Source organism: Pecten maximus, chromosome 18 (genome assembly GCF_902652985.1).
Source record: "Pecten maximus chromosome 18, xPecMax1.1, whole genome shotgun sequence".
NCBI lineage: Eukaryota > Metazoa > Mollusca > Bivalvia > Pectinida > Pectinidae > Pecten > Pecten maximus.
Genome location: NC_047032.1, coordinates 23500099 through 23516368, shown reverse-complemented (window position 1 = coordinate 23516368; position 16270 = coordinate 23500099). Strand labels below are relative to the sequence as shown.

The following is a 16270-nucleotide window of genomic DNA, read 5'->3' as shown; positions in this document are numbered from 1 at the left end:
TGAAAGCCGTGTCAAACAGGCGCCATTTTGATTGAGTGATCACGTGAACAGATGGATCACGTGATCGCTAAATTTAGCCAAATCTCGCGAGAAAAAGACTGAATTGTAAACAAAAATGGCGTCGGCAAAAATACCGGAGGGAATTACAAAATACGGGAATTTTGGCTCTCCTGCCGGGAGGAAATAAATGACTTGAAAATAAGGGAGATTTTGTCTCACGCCGGGAGGTATGGCATGTATGGATAAGTTATAATTAATTGAACATGAATTAAAGGTGAAGGCTGACATCCACCAATATTTGAATTATAGTTAAGTTAACATTATGTTTTTGTTGATTTCATTCTTTCTAACTTTCAGACGAATGCCCAAATAAATGACCCACCAAGGTCCTTTTCTCAGATGAAGAATTATTTTGAAAAAGAAATGCAAGAAACGACAACTACCAACCAGCCTCCTTGTAAGTAGGCATTTAACAAGCTGACTTGATTGTGTCCCCTTAAGTACGGTTTTAATAATGGTTCTTCTGGATGCCTGTCTCATTTATCTAAGACACTCCATACATATCATGGGCATTAAGTTAAAAGATGTCTGGGTGAAATTTGAAATATATGCATCATTACCGTAAGTAAGTAGAGAATGGGAGACATGTTATTGGATCCCTTAAACATGCAGTAAACTTAATCCATATATGTCCAATAGCATTGTATGATTATGGTTACTGTGTTATAACTGATTTTATGCCCCTCCACATAATGGATTTATAGCAGAAATGACCTTCAATTTCTGTTGAAACACCTGTTAGATCCAACAGTTGTTGACACTGCTGTGTGAGATGTTGGTAGATCCATCAGTTGTTGACACTGCTGTGTGAGATGTTGGTAGATCCAATGATAGTCCACACTGCTGTGTGAGATGTTGTTAACCCCTTAGATCCAATGGTAGTCCACACTGCTGTGTGAGATGTTGGTATATCCATCAGTTGTTGACACTACTGTGTGAGATGTTGTTATATCCAATGGTAGTCCACACTGCTGTGTGAGATGTTGTTATATCCAATGGTAGTCCACACTACTGTGTGAGATGTTGGTATATCCAATGGTAGTCCACACTACTGTGTGAGATGTTGGTATATCCAATGGTAGTCCACACTACTGTGTGAGATGTTGGTATATCCAATGGTAGTCCACACTACTGTGTGAGATGTTGGTATATCCATCAGTTGTTGACACTACTGTGTGAGATGTTGTTATATCCAATGGTAGTCCACACTACTGTGTGAGATGTTGGTATATCCAATGGTAGTCCACCCTGCTGTGTGAGATGTTGGTATATCCAATGGTAGTCCACACTGCTGTGTGAGATGTTGTTATATCCAATGGTAGTCTACACTACTGTGTGAGATGTTGTTAACCCCTTAGATCCAATGGTAGTCCACCCTGCTGTGTGAGATGTTGGTATATCCAATGGTAGTCCACACTGCTGTGTGAGATGTTGGTATATCCAATGATAGTCCACACTGCTGTGTGAGATGTTGGTATATCCAATGGTAGTCCACACTGCTGTGTGAGATGTTGTTATATCCAATGGTAGTCCACACTGCTGTGTGAGATGTAGTTAACCCCTTAGATCCAATGGTAGTCCAACCTGCTGTGTGAGATGTTGGTATATCCATCAGTTGTTGACACTACTGTGTGAGATGTTGTTATATCCAATGGTAGTCCACACTACTGTGTGAGATGTTGGTATATCCAATGGTAGTCCACACTGCTGTGTGAGATGTTGTTATATCCAATGGTAGTCCACACTGCTGTGTGAGATGTAGTTAACCTCTTAGATCCAATGGTAGTCCACACTGCTGTGTGAGATGTAGTTAACCCCTTAGATCCAATGGTAGTCCACACTGCTGTGTGAGATATTGGTATATCCAATGGTAGTCCACACTGCTGTGTGAGATGTTGTTAACCCCTTAGATCTAATGGTAGTCCACCCTGCTGTGTGAGATGTTGGTATATCCAATGGTAGTCCACCCTGCTGTGTGAGATGTTGTTAACCCCTTAGATCCAATGGTAGTCCACACTGCTGTGTGAGATGTTGGTATATCCAATGGTAGTCCACCCTGCTGTGTGAGATGTTGGTATATCCAATGGTAGTCCACCCTGTTGTGTGAGATGTTGGTATATCCAATGGTAGTCCACACTGCTGTGTGAGATGTTGTTAACCCCTTAGATCCAATGGTAGTCCACCCTGCTGTGTGAGATGTTGGTATATCCAATGGTAGTCCACCCTGCTGTGTGAGATGTGGTTAACCCCTTAGATCCAATGGTAGTCCACCCTGCTGTGTGAGATGTTGGTAGATCCAATGGTAGTCCACCCTGCTGTGTGAGATGTTGTTAACCCCTTAGATCCAATGGTAGTCCACACTGCTGTGTGAGATGTTGGTATATCCAATGATAGTCCACACTGCTGTGTGAGATGTTGTTATATCCAATGGTAGTCCACCCTGTTGTGTGAGATGTTGGTATATCCAATGGTAGTCCACCCTGCTGTGTGAGATGTTGTTAACCCCTTAGATCTAATGGTAGTCCACCCTGCTGTGTGAGATGTTGGTATATCCAATGGTAGTCCACCCTGCTGTGTGAGATGTGGTTAACCCCTTAGATCCAATGGTAGTCCACACTGCTGTGTGAGATGTTGGTATATCCAATGGTAGTCCACACTGCTGTGTGAGATGTTGTTAACCCCTTAGATCCAATGGTAGTCCACACTGCTGTGTGAGATGTTGTTATATCCAATGGTAGTCCACCCTGCTGTGTGAGATGTTGGTATATCCAATGGTAGTCCACCCTGCTGTGTGAGATGTTGTTAACCCCTTAGATCCAATGGTAGTCCACACTGCTGTGTGAGATGTTGGTATATCCAATGGTAGTCCACCCTACTGTGTGAGATGTTGGTATATCCAGTGGTAGTCCACACTGCTATGTGAGATGTTGTTAACCCCTTAGATCCAGTGGTAGTCCACACTGCTGTGTGAGATGTTGTTAACCCCTTAGATCCAATGGTAGTCCACACTGCTGTGTGAGATGTTGGTATATCCAATGGTAGTCCACCCTGCTGTGTGAGATGTTGTTAACCCCTTAGATCTAATGGTAGTCCACCCTGTTGTGTGAGATGTTGGTATATCCAATGATAGTCCACCCTGCTGTGTGAGATGTTGTTAACCCCTTAGATCCAATGGTAGTCCACACTGCTGTGTGAGATGTTGTTATATCCAATGGTAGTCCACCCTGCTGTGTGAGATGTTGGTATATCCAATGGTAGTCCACCCTGCTGTGTGAGATGTTGTTAACCCCTTAGATCCAATGGTAGTCCACACTGCTGTGTGAGATGTTGGTATATCCAATGGTAGTCCACACTGCTGTGTGAGATGTTGTTAACCCCTTAGATCCAATGGTAGTCCACCCTGCTGTGTGAGATGTTGTTAACCCCTTAGATCTAATGGTAGTCCACCCTGTTGTGTGAGATGTTGGTATATCCAGTGGTAGTCCACCCTGCTGTGTGAGATGTTGGTATATCCAATGGTAGTCCACCCTGCTGTGTGAGATGTTGGTATATCCAATGATAGTCCACCCTGCTGTGTGAGATGTTGGTATATCCAATGATAGTCCACCCTGCTGTGTGAGATGTTGTTAACCCCTTAGATCCAATGGTAGTCCACACTGCTGTGTGAGATGTTGGTATATCCAATGATAGTCCACACTGCTGTGTGAGATGTTGGTATATCCAATGGTAGTTCACACTACTGTGTGAGATGTTGTTAACCCCTTAGATCCAATGGTAGTCCACCCTGCTGTGTGAGATGTTGGTATATCCAATGGTAGTCCACACTGCTGTGTGAGATGTTAGTTAACCCCTTAGATCCAATGGTAGTCCACCCTGCTGTGTGAGATGTTGTTAACCCATTAGATCCAATGGTAGTCCACCCTGCTGTGTGAGATGTTGTTATATCCAATGGTAGTCCACACTGCTGTGTGAGATGTTGTTAACCCATTAGATCCAATGGTAGTCCACCCTGCTGTGTGAGATGTTGTTAACCCATTAGATCCAATGGTAGTCCACCCTGCTGTGTGAGATGTTGTTAACCCATTAGATCCAGTGGTAGTCTACACTACTGTGTGAGATGTTAACCCATTAGATCCAATGGTAGTCCACCCTGCTGTGTGAGATGTTGTTATATCCAATGGTAGTCCACACTGCTGTGTGAGATGTTGTTAACCCCTTAGATCCAATGGTAGTCCACCCTGCTGTGTGAGATGTTGTTATATCCAATGGTAGTCCACACTGCTGTGTGAGATGTTGGTATATCCAATGGTAGTCCATACTGCTGTGTGAGATGTTGGTATATCCAATGGTAGTCCACACTGCTGTGTGAGATGTTGTTAACCCATTAGATCCAATGGTAGTCCACCCTGCTGTGTGAGATGTTGTTATATCCAATGGTAGTCCACACTGCTGTGTGAGATGTTGGTATATCTAATGGTAGTCCATACTGCTGTGTGAGATGTTGGTATATCCAATGGTAGTCCACACTGCTGTGTGAGATGTTGTTAACCCCCTAGATCCAATGGTAGTCCACACTGCTGTGTGAGATGTTGGTATATCCAATGGTAGTCCACACTGCTGTGTGAGATGTTAACCCCTTAGATCCAATGGTAGTCCACACTGCTGTGTGAGATGTTGTTAACCCCTTAGATCCAATGGTAGTCCACCCTGCTGTGTGAGATGTTGGTATATCCAATGGTAGTCCACACTGCTGTGTGAGATGTTGTTAACCCATTAGATCCATTGGTAGTCCACACTGCTGTGTGAGATGTTGGTATATCCAATGGTAGTCCACACTGCTATGTGAGATGTTGTTAACCCCTTAGATCCAGTGGTAGTCCACACTGCTGTGTGAGATGTTGGTATATCCAATGATAGTCCACACTGCTGTGTGAGATGTTGGTATATCCAATGGTAGTCCACACTGCTGTGTGAGATGTTGGTATATCCAATGATAGTCCACACTGCTGTGTGAGATGTTGGTATATCCAATGGTAGTCCACCCTACTGTGTGAGATGTTGGTATATCCAATGGTAGTCCACACTGCTATGTGAGATGTTGTTAACCCCTTATATCCAATGGTAGTCCACACTGCTGTGTGAGATGTTGGTATATCCAATGATAGTCCACACTGCTGTGTGAGATGTTGGTATATCCAATGGTAGTCCACACTGCTGTGTGAGATGTTGTTAACCCCTTAGATCCAATGGTAGTCCACACTGCTGTGTGAGATGTTGTTATATCCAATGGTAGTCCACCCTGCTGTGTGAGATGTTGGTATATCCAATGGTAGTCCACCCTGCTGTGTGAGATGTTGTTAACCCCTTAGATCCAATGGTAGTCCACACTGCTGTGTGAGATGTTGGTATATCCAATGGTAGTCCACACTGCTGTGTGAGATGTTGTTAACCCCTTAGATCCAATGGTAGTCCACACTGCTGTGTGAGATGTTGGTATATCCAATGGTAGTCCACACTGCTATGTGAGATGTTGTTAACCCCTTAGATCCAATGGTAGTCCACACTGCTGTGTGAGATGTTGGTATATCCAGTGGTAGTCCACACTGCTGTGTGAGATGTTGTTAACCCCTTAGATCCAGTGGTAGTCCACACTGCTGTGTGAGATGTTAGTTAACCCCTTAGATCCAATGGTAGTCCACACTGCTGTGTGAGATGTGGTTTACCCCTTAGATCCAGTGGTAGTCCACACTGCTGTGTGAGATGTGGTTAACCCCTTAGATCCAATGGTAGTCCACACTGCTGTGTGAGATGTGGTTTACCCCTTAGATCCAGTGGTAGTCCACACTGCTGTGTGAGATATTGTTAACCCCTTAGATCCAATGGTAGTCCACACTGCTGTGTGAGATGTTAGTTAACCCCTTAGATCCAATGGTAGTCCACACTGCTGTGTGAGATGTTGGTATATCCAATGATAGTCCACACTGCTGTGTGAGATGTTGGTATATCCAATGATAGTCCACACTGCTGTGTGAGATGTTGGTATATCCAGTGGTAGTCCACACTGCTGTGTGAGATGTTGTTAACCCCTTAGATCCAGTGGTAGTCCACACTGCTGTGTGAGATGTTAGTTAACCCCTTAGATCCAATGGTAGTCCACACTGCTGTGTGAGATGTGGTTTACCCCTTAGATCCAGTGGTAGTCCACACTGCTGTGTGAGATGTGGTTAACCCCTTAGATCCAATGGTAGTCCACACTGCTGTGTGAGATGTGGTTTACCCCTTAGATCCAGTGGTAGTCCACACTGCTGTGTGAGATATTGTTAACCCCTTAGATCCAATGGTAGTCCACACTGCTGTGTGAGATGTTAGTTAACCCCTTAGATCCAATGGTAGTCCACACTACTGTGTGAGATGTTGGTATATCCAATGGTAGTCCACACTGCTATGTGAGATGTTGTTAACCCCTTAGATCCAATGGTAGTCCACCCTGCTGTGTGAGATGTTAGTTAACCCCTTAGATCCAATGGTAGTCCACACTGCTGTGTGAGATGTTGGTATATCCAATGGTAGTCCACACTGCTATGTGAGATGTTGTTAACCCCTTAGATCCAATGGTAGTCCACACTGCTGTGTGAGATGTTAGTTAACCCCTTAGATCCAATGGTAGTCCACACTACTGTGTGAGATGTTGGTATATCCAATGGTAGTCCACACTGCTGTGTGAGATGTAGTTAACCCCTTAGATCCGTTTGATTTGACGCTTGGAGTTCAAATGTCACATATCAATAAATCATATCAAGGGTTACAGTTTGTATGTGAGCACTTCTTGGCTGAGAAGAATCACACATACTCATTTACCTTCAACTACCAGAGTTTGTATTTGAGCACCTATTGAAATGATGGAAATAACAGTGTCATGTAATAATATTGAGTCTCATACACCAAGAGAGTTATGGCCCTTTCTTCGCCATATGTAACTTTGTTTGGAATACACCAAGAGAGTTATGGCCCTTTCTTCGCCATATGTAACTTTGTTCATAACATTCTTCATATACAATGTCACTGACAATTGAGGATGGTTTTTATGTGTGTACCTGAAGTAAGAATGATGGAACTAGAGGGATACTGAAATTGAAGTCTTGTGGCCCACTGTTGTACTGCTTCCTTCATTTCTGATACAGAAGATTGACATGGATTGCTTTCATTAGCATGCTGTGTTAATGCGTTTTTCAAGTATATAATTACTGACAATGCTGATTTTCAGCCAAGCAGTTCAGCTACCTGTCAGAGCACGAGTTGGAGCGGATGAAGATGGAGGAAGGTAAGGCCTCGAGATATTATACTATTATGTTGTACTTTAGACTGGAGAGTCAATATAATTATACAAGAAGCCTAATTCAGCCTTTGATAACCATGGTGTTTTACATTAATTGAACCTGGAGATATATATACTGGTAGAAGTTTGCTGGATTCTTGATGGCAAACATTACTCATATCTGATCTCAAACTGGTCTTTTAGATATTCCAGCCAGCTGTTTACGAAATTTGTCCTTGAATTAACAGTGACAAAGATGTTCTGTAACCTAGATCCCAATTGACTACCATTCATTTTGCCAACAGCAATGAGTATTTAGTAGAAATGAATTTTCATGCCAGTTACACAATCATGTATAGACAATATTGAATCATTTCCTTACTGAAATTTTGCAGAGAAAAAAGCCAACAGCATGTCAAAAGAGGAGCTCCTGTCCAGTGTAACCGGCAATGTAGGCAGTTCGTCACAAGAACAGGAGTACAACCAAGTGCTTTCCAGGTAGAGGACTCAGTGGCACCCTGTACTGTTGTAGGTTAGGTCACGGGGGTTAGTGGCTGGACCACTAGGGCACCATTGTTCTGTCCTTGGTAAAGCCACGGGGGTTAGTGGCTGGACTACTAGGGGGCACCATTGTTCTGTTGTAGGTAAGGTCACGGGGGTTAGTGGCTGGACCACTAGGGGGCACCATTGTTCTGTCATAGGTGAGGTCATGGGGATTAGTGGCTGGACCACTAGGGGGCACCATTGTTCTGCTGTAGATAAGGTCACGGGGGTTAGTGGCTGGACCACTAGGGGGCACCATTGTTCTGTCGTAGGTAAGGTCATGGGGGTTAGTGGCTGGACCACTAGGGGGCACCATTGTTCTGTCCTAGGTAAAGCCACGGGGGTTAGTGGCTGGACCGCTAGGGGGGCACCATTGTTCTGTCATAAGTGAGGTCATGGGGGCTAGTGGCTGGACCACTAGGGGGCACCATTGTTCTGTCGTAGGTAAGGTCACGGGGGTTAGTGGCTGGACCACTAGGGGGCACCATTGTTCTGTCGTAGGTAAGGTCACGGGGGTTAGTGGCTGGACCACTAGGGGGCACTATTGTTCTGTCGTAGGTTAGGTCACGGGGGTTAGTGGCTGGACCACTAGGGGACATTGTTGTCATAGCTAGGTCACTTGAAAACATTGTTCTGGTTATTACAGAATTTCTGAGAACATCTTTTGAATCTTATGATCGTTTGTATTGTAGACAAATTATGAAATCAAAGTTCCATTGAGTTTGGTCTTATGGAGGTTACTTGACCCACTTAACCTGTCTTATGTACCCCGACCAGTAGGACTTGCATGATTGCTAATGGCGTTTTGTTCTGTGATGTTAGTGACCATTCAGTTGAACTAAATGATGGTCATTTTAAAATCCTTTCTGCTTGTGCATTGATTGTTGATCACCATAATGTGATATGATTAACAGCTTGAGTCTCCTGTATTTAATCTGTAAATTCCTGATTCACCTGTAAATACTGCTTTACACAATTAGGGTTGGGGTTAGTTTGGTTTTTGATTATAATAGAACAAAAATATTAATATGTTTGTGTTTGATCCAGCAAATGAATTTTTATAATGTTGAAGCTATCGTTCAAATGACAGTGTTGATATGATCAAATGAAATTAATTTTGTGGTAACAATTATTTCAAAAGCTGAGCAGTTTCCTCAAAAGTTTTTCTTGAAAACTGAATTTGATGTTTAATTAAATTTGAATACATCATGATTATAATTTTTAAACAATCAATAAACATTAGTTCAGAATGGAACAGTTAAGATCATGGTGAAATTCACAGAAATAAAAAAAGAAGTAAATAATCAACAACACTTTTGATTCCTAAAAATAATGGAAAAGGAAGAAAACAAAGCCAGTTCTTACAGTTTATTCCGATATCATACAAGAAAATATTAACATCGTCTAGATCTGAGAAATTCAGTGTTTTTATGATAATTTCATTTCAGGCCAACTCCATTTAAGTCGTCACTACTGTGGCCTCGGCCGTATTCTCGGTATTTCCCTTTATATCTTTTTGGCTTGAATCACATCTCACTTCTCCTGAAACATCACTGATCATTTAAAGCAAGATAATCCCCTATCTCCCTTCAAATTTCAACCATTCAAATAGCTCTTCCATATGTAATCAAATACCAGACAATCAAAAGTCCCTTCTTCCGTCATCCAAATATGAGCCAATTTAATAGCTTTTCCACTGTCTCCCAGATGTAAGCCAATCAAATCACTATCCCACTTTGAACCTTTTATCTGTACTGCCACGAACCAAATTCTATAAAATCAAATAGCTATTATAATTACAAAATCTATACTATTAGCCATTCAATATCCTATCACATTATCAAAATCTGGTTATCAAATGATTATCTTTTCAACAATTATCAGCCAATCAAATACCTATCCCACCTCCAACAAACAATTATCAGCCAATCAAATACCTATCCCACCTCCACGAACAATTATCAGCCAATCAAGTAGCTATCCCAATCCATCAAACAATTATCAGCCAATCAAATTGCTAGCCCACTCCATCAAGCTATCATCAGCTAATCAAATACCTATCCCCACTCCATCAAGCAATTATCAGCCAATCAAACAGCTAGCCCACTTCTCTAACAATTGTTAGCCAATCACTGACCCATAAGCATCCAATTACCCACCATCAAATTTCTGTATGGTGTTTACATTTCATGGTGTCTGCAAGTATTATGGAGGCATTGCGGGAACCATATGGCATGTATCAGGAATTTGGTTAATTTGTGGTGTTGGTATATTTTTACAGGTTAATTTATGTATGTAAGTTAGTACACATGTTTGACAATTATATGCAAAAGCAAGGAGAGAGAAAAAAAATATTAGAAATTAAAAAACAAGAAGATATTTTGTATGAAATAAAAACACTGTACAGAATAGATGGTAATCTTCATGATAGTTTTAATATCTGCTACTTTCCATTGTTATGAATATCTATGAAGCTAGCCATTTTTTGTATTTTAGCTGTAAACATAAGAAGTTTGGTCATTATATACTTCTTGTACAATTATAATTATCACAATAAGAGCATTGCTTCCGTATTATTAGTCTTGGCAAAAAATGGAGACTAGGAAAAAAATTACATTGTGTGACGGATTGACTAGGTCTCATTTAGTTATACATAGATTGATTGATGTTTAGCTTCATCAATCGGGAAGATTAACAATACTATTATGTAAATAAAAATTTGTGTTAAAGAAGATTTTAAACAGAATATGATCGGAGATGCCCTTCCTGTGCCTTTCCTTTCAAACGAAGAAATGTTTTGCATGAATTGAAAGGCTAGGCAGATTTAGAAAATTAATCAGTTTGTTTTCCACATTATACCAAAAGACACGAGAGAAACTAGCTTTATAAGGACAAATTTATCTTAACAGATTGATATTTTAAGCTTTCCTTAAAGACAGCTTTCCTTAACGACAACAAGCCTCGAATAGCAAATCATGTTGACAGGATTTTAATTGGTCACAGTAGACAAAATCTCGAGTGGCTAAATTAAATGCTAATCGCCTTTTGTCTGTCATTGTGCGTAAACAATTAAAATTTTCGACCTCTTCAAAGAAAACCCTGAACCAATTTCAATGAAATTTTACTGATAGCTTCCATGGCCAAAGATTAACCAAAGTTTTGTATTATATGATCCCCAACCCCCACCCACCACAAGGGGCTTAAGGACATGTCAAATTGAGTTAAATTTCAAAATTCTTCTTTTCAAGACCCAAAAAATGTTGAATCAAATGCTCTTTATGAATGGAAGGGTCTTCAGGTGCTTTACCAAAATTGTGAATTTCATGACCCTGAGGTCTCGCATTTACCCCTGGGGAGGGGGTAAAATTTACCATAGTATACATATAGGCCCTGACTGACTCCAAGTTAGAACTCAGGTGATCATTAAGGCCCATGGGCCTCTTGTCTGAAGTGTTGGGTATGTGTATTACATGTAATCAATGCCAGTACTTACATTGATGGTTTTTCCTCCCAACATGCTGACTTGTACAGTTTGCAGTTCAGGTAATTAGCACATTGTCGTTGTCGTTGTTATCTATTCTTACACAGCATGATTGTATATCTGTTGTGAAGTATCGTATAATGGTGAAATGTAACATCTCAAATACTTCTGTAGTTTCATAATCTGATGTAAATCATACCTGTTCATCTGTCTACAAACAGACTTCATCCTGTCAACTGGAGATTTATTCTCAATTTTTTGTTCTTTTATTTTATTTTTTATATTTTAAACTTGTACTTTTTCAGAGTCTTGTTAGTTTCACTTGTCAATACATTTTCCATGGTTTGTATGCAGAATGGAGCTTTCTGATTGGTTGAGATGTTTTTTCCCCATACCTCTATGAAAATAAATCCGCAAATGGCGAGAAAAGTGTGACGTCACAATACGGCCATTGACGTTTCGTATTGATTTGTGCAAAAAGAATCCCTTATAAGATCTGTTAAATTGTACATAAAACATGTTTTGATTTTAAAAATCCATTTCAAAAATTAATTATAGGCGTTGATGTCAATTATTAGCTCACCTGGTCCGAAGGACCAAGGTGAGCTTATGCCATACCGTGGCGTCCGTCGTCCGTCCGTCCGTCGTCCGTCCGTCGTCCGTCGTCTGTCGTCCGTCGTCCGTCGTCCGTCCGTCCGTCAACAATTGACTTCTTCTTCATAACCACTGATCAGAATTTGACCAAATTTGGTCAGAAGCATCCCTATGGGTAGGGGACTCAAAATTGTACAAATGATGGGGCTGACCCCCCAGGGGCCTGAGGGGCAGGGCCAAAAGGGGTCAATTTGGCTATATTGATATAAATAACTTCTTCTCTGAAACCGAGCAAAGGATATTGCTCCTATTTGTCTGGAAGTATCACTATGGGGTGGGGATTCAAAATTGTACAAATGGTGGTGCTGACCCCCAGGGGCCTGAGGGGCGGGGCCAAAAGGGGTCAATTTGGCCATATTGATATAAACAACGACTTCTCTGAAACCCAGTAAAGGATATTGCTCCTATTTGTCTGGAAGCATCACTATGGGGTGGGGATTCAAAATTGTACAAATGGTGGTGCTGACCCCCTAGGGGCCTGAGGGGCGAGGCAAAAATGGGTCAATATAGCTACCATATTGATATAAACGACTTCTTCTCTGGAACAGAGCAAAGGATATCACTCATATTTGCCTGGTAGCATAACTTTGGGGTGGGGATTCAAAATTGTACAAATGATGGGACTGACCCCCTAGGGGCCTGAGGGGCGAGGCAAAAATGGGTCAATATAGCTATATTGATATAAACTACTTCTCTGGAACCAAGCAAAGGATATCCCTCATATTTGCCTGGTAGCATCACTTTGGGGTGGGGATTCAAAATTGTACAAATGATGGGGCTGAACCCAGGGGCCGGAAGGGCGGGGCCAAATGTGGTCATTTGGGCTATATTGATATAAACAACTTCTTCTCTGAAACCGAACAAACGATATTGCTCATATTTGCCTGGTAGCAACAATATGGGGTGGGGATTCAAAATTGTACAAATGGTGTGGCTGACCCCCGGGGGGCCCGAGGGGCGGGGCCAAGAGGGGTCAATTTTGCTGTATTGATATTAACGACTTCTTCTCTGAAACCGAGCAAAGGATATTGCTCCTATTTGCCTGGAAGCAATCACTATGGGGTGGGGATTCAAAATTGTACAAATGGTGGTGCTGACCCCCTAGGGGCCTGTGAGGCGGGGCAAAAATGGGTCAATATAGCTATATTGATATTAACGACTTCTTCTCTGAAACTAAGCAATGGATATCACTCATATTTGCCTGGTAGCAACACCCTAGGGTAGGGATTCAAAATTGTACAAATGACAGGGCTGACCCCAGGGGACCTAAGAGGTGGGGCCAAAAGGGGTTATTTTGGCAAAATTGATATAAACAACTTTTTCTCTGAAAATAAGCAATGGATATCTTTAATATGTGACTGGTAGCATTCACTTTGGTTAAGGATTCAAAATTGTACAAATGATGGGGCCGACCCCCTGGAGGCTGAGGGGCTGGGCCAAAAGGGGTCAATTTGGCTAAATTGATATGAACAACTTCTCTGAAACAGCTCATATTTGACTATTAGCATCCTATTGGGGTAGGGATTCAAAATTGTATAAAGGAAGGAGCTGACCCCAGGGGGCAGAGGGCAGGGTCAAAAGGGGCCAATTGGTCTATACAAGATCTTCTCTGAAACTAAGCTATGGATATCACTCACATTTGTGTGGTAGCATCCCTATGGGGTCGCGCCAAAAGTCAATTTCATTTCATGGATTAATGTACCTTTTGGCATTTTAGTATTAAAATAAAACCAATGTACATGTACCCATATAAAATGCTTATGATATATATTGACATAGCAATACCAGCGACAAATATACTTAAGCATCATTCTTGTTTCATATCTCATGAAACCAGGTGAGCGATACAGGCCCTCTGGGCCTCTTGTTTTTTAGTTTCATAGGGGTATGGGGGGGAAAATGTTTGCGAACTTTTGTAAGAATCTGCTATGCAGATTCATACAGTTTGCAAACAAGTTTTTTTTCATACACCAATGAAGTTTAATGAAATTGACTTCAATGCTTAAATGAATTATACTGTGTCCAGAATAAAACCTTGAAATAGACTTCTATATAAATTTTCTACACATTTCATCACTGTAGAGCTTTACATAGCAATCAGTCTTTATTTCAGTGAACTTATATAAAACATTGGGAGTATGTACAATCTATTTGCCATCTCAATGTCAGCGTTTAGTCGATGTTTGTAATGACCTTAGTGTGCCCACACAATTAGTCGATGTTTGTAATGACCTTAGTGTGCCCACACAATTAGTCGATGTTTGTAATGACCTTAGTGTGCCCACACAATTAGTCGATGTTTGTAATGACCTTAGTGTGCCCACACAATTAGTCGTTAAGATAAGACAGGTAAATCAGGTAAACATGCAATACATCGATGTTTGATTCCAAACAATGGAAGAAATATGGAGGGAATAGTTTTGTCTCCAAATAGAAGTGTGAGGAGAGGCTGGAACAAAAGGAGTATGATGTTATTGAGAGGGGTCGCTGTAGAGGTGGATAAATTGGTTTAGTTTAGGGATTAACATGTATGTTACTGTGTGTGTTGTACTTGACGTGTTTGTGTTAACATACTGTAGTAGTCAGTTAACATGTACTCCTATGCTGTACTTCAAAGAAATTCACTCCATGTTGTATTCGGGGTGATGGGCTCTAACCGGTAATACTGTGAAATAATAATTTCCTCACTGTGAAAACTTTCATTAATTTCGATTATATGCATTATATATTTTTTAACATCTTTGCCTACTGAAATATACCATAGTGGTTCTTTTTATTAAAAAGAATTGTGGTTCATTTTATTAAAAAGAATTGATGGAAGATCCAAAATTCCACAGTATTTATATAGGGCTCGGTTTCATCAGCATAATTTAGGGAAACTCCTAACTTTAATTTTCCATAGAAACGCATTACAGAATTTAAGGAAGTTGCTTAGCTGAGATTTTTTTATTACTTTAATCCAATAACGCTTTCCTATGGAAGATTTTAAGTTAAGGAGATTCTTTGAATTAAGGTACTTTGATGAAACTTGGGCTAGGTCACTCATATTTTACGAATACATTGTTTGTGAATGTTTTTAAGTTATGTAATGCAAGTTTTGTAAAGTATAATTGACCGATAACGATATGCTACCTTATTCGAAGGTCTTTCAAAAGAAATTTGCACACAAAAATAACTAAGTATTTTATGGAGGTTAAATTGACCTTGAACATGGTGATTCCTTGTGTTGGTGATAGTTAAGGGAGGTAACTCTTATATAAATCAGATTGTTTTAAGTAAGGTAGCATATCTCTTTACGTGTCATGTACATGTACCTGGCATGAAAAAGTATGCAGAGTTCTTTTAGGAAGTTTTGAATGTGACTAAGAAACCAATAAAGAAACATTAGAATAACATTAGATGTATCACCACTTCTTAAACAGATTGATGGAATAGTTAACTCCAATTATGTAGATAGAAAACCTAACTTGATGGCTTAATTGAAGTTTTGCCAAAAATATTTCTCCACAGGTCAAGATTTCTCTATTTACATCACACAGGATTGATTTATCCAACATTTTCAAACCTATTATCTGCAATGCTGGCAAGATCATTATCTGTCTCCCTATCCAGGGAAAGAAGATTGCTCATGAAGTAGAAAATTTAGTTATAATTTTTTCATGAAAAAAATTTAAAAAAAAGAACCTCCTGGAATTAACTCTGCATGCATGTAACTGTTGTTTGTGTTCTATACCTTGTATTGGTGCTGTTGTGTGAGGCTGATGTCTGTTTGCCTGTGGCATGTGTCTGTCTCTTACTGTCTCCTGTTTGTCTCTCCCAGTCCTAGCGGCAGTGTGGTGCGTACCGCAAAGGCCGAGAAACGTATGCAAGACCGACTGGCAGCTGAAGGGTCAGTGGGACCCGCAGGTGACCCCGTCTCACCTGCAGAGGAACGCCAGCTTCAGGCGGAGAAAAGGGCAGCATGGCGCAAAGCTAGGTGTGTGGCCCACGGTTACAGTACTGGTGGGGTTTGTGGAGCTTTTTTGTAGCTTGGTATATGTGGGACTTAAGCGGTTTATGTTATGTTGGCATGGTAACTATTGGGCTTCCTTGGGTATATTTACGAAGGGGTCTGTAGATTGGAAGCTGACTCTTACTAGCTGTGAACTTAATAAACTTAAGGTGGATGGGGGGCTATGTGAAGACTTAAATGTGGGATTTAATCTTTGGCCAATTTG

At 41.0% G+C, this 16270-nt stretch overlaps 1 protein-coding gene across 1 annotated transcript in view; it reads left to right on the top strand.

Annotated features, from left to right (window-relative positions):
* Positions 1–16270, top strand: part of LOC117316319 (protein scribble homolog) — a 150845-nt gene that overhangs the window by 122643 nt on the left and 11932 nt on the right. Inside the window, exons 38-43 of the mRNA XM_033870859.1 lie at positions 358–457; positions 7325–7381; positions 7771–7873; positions 9367–9414; positions 11450–11461; positions 15874–16029. Coding sequence (XP_033726750.1) covers positions 358–457; positions 7325–7381; positions 7771–7873; positions 9367–9414; positions 11450–11461; positions 15874–16029 — 476 coding nt within the window. The remainder of the gene's footprint in view (positions 1–357; positions 458–7324; positions 7382–7770; positions 7874–9366; positions 9415–11449; positions 11462–15873; positions 16030–16270) is intronic.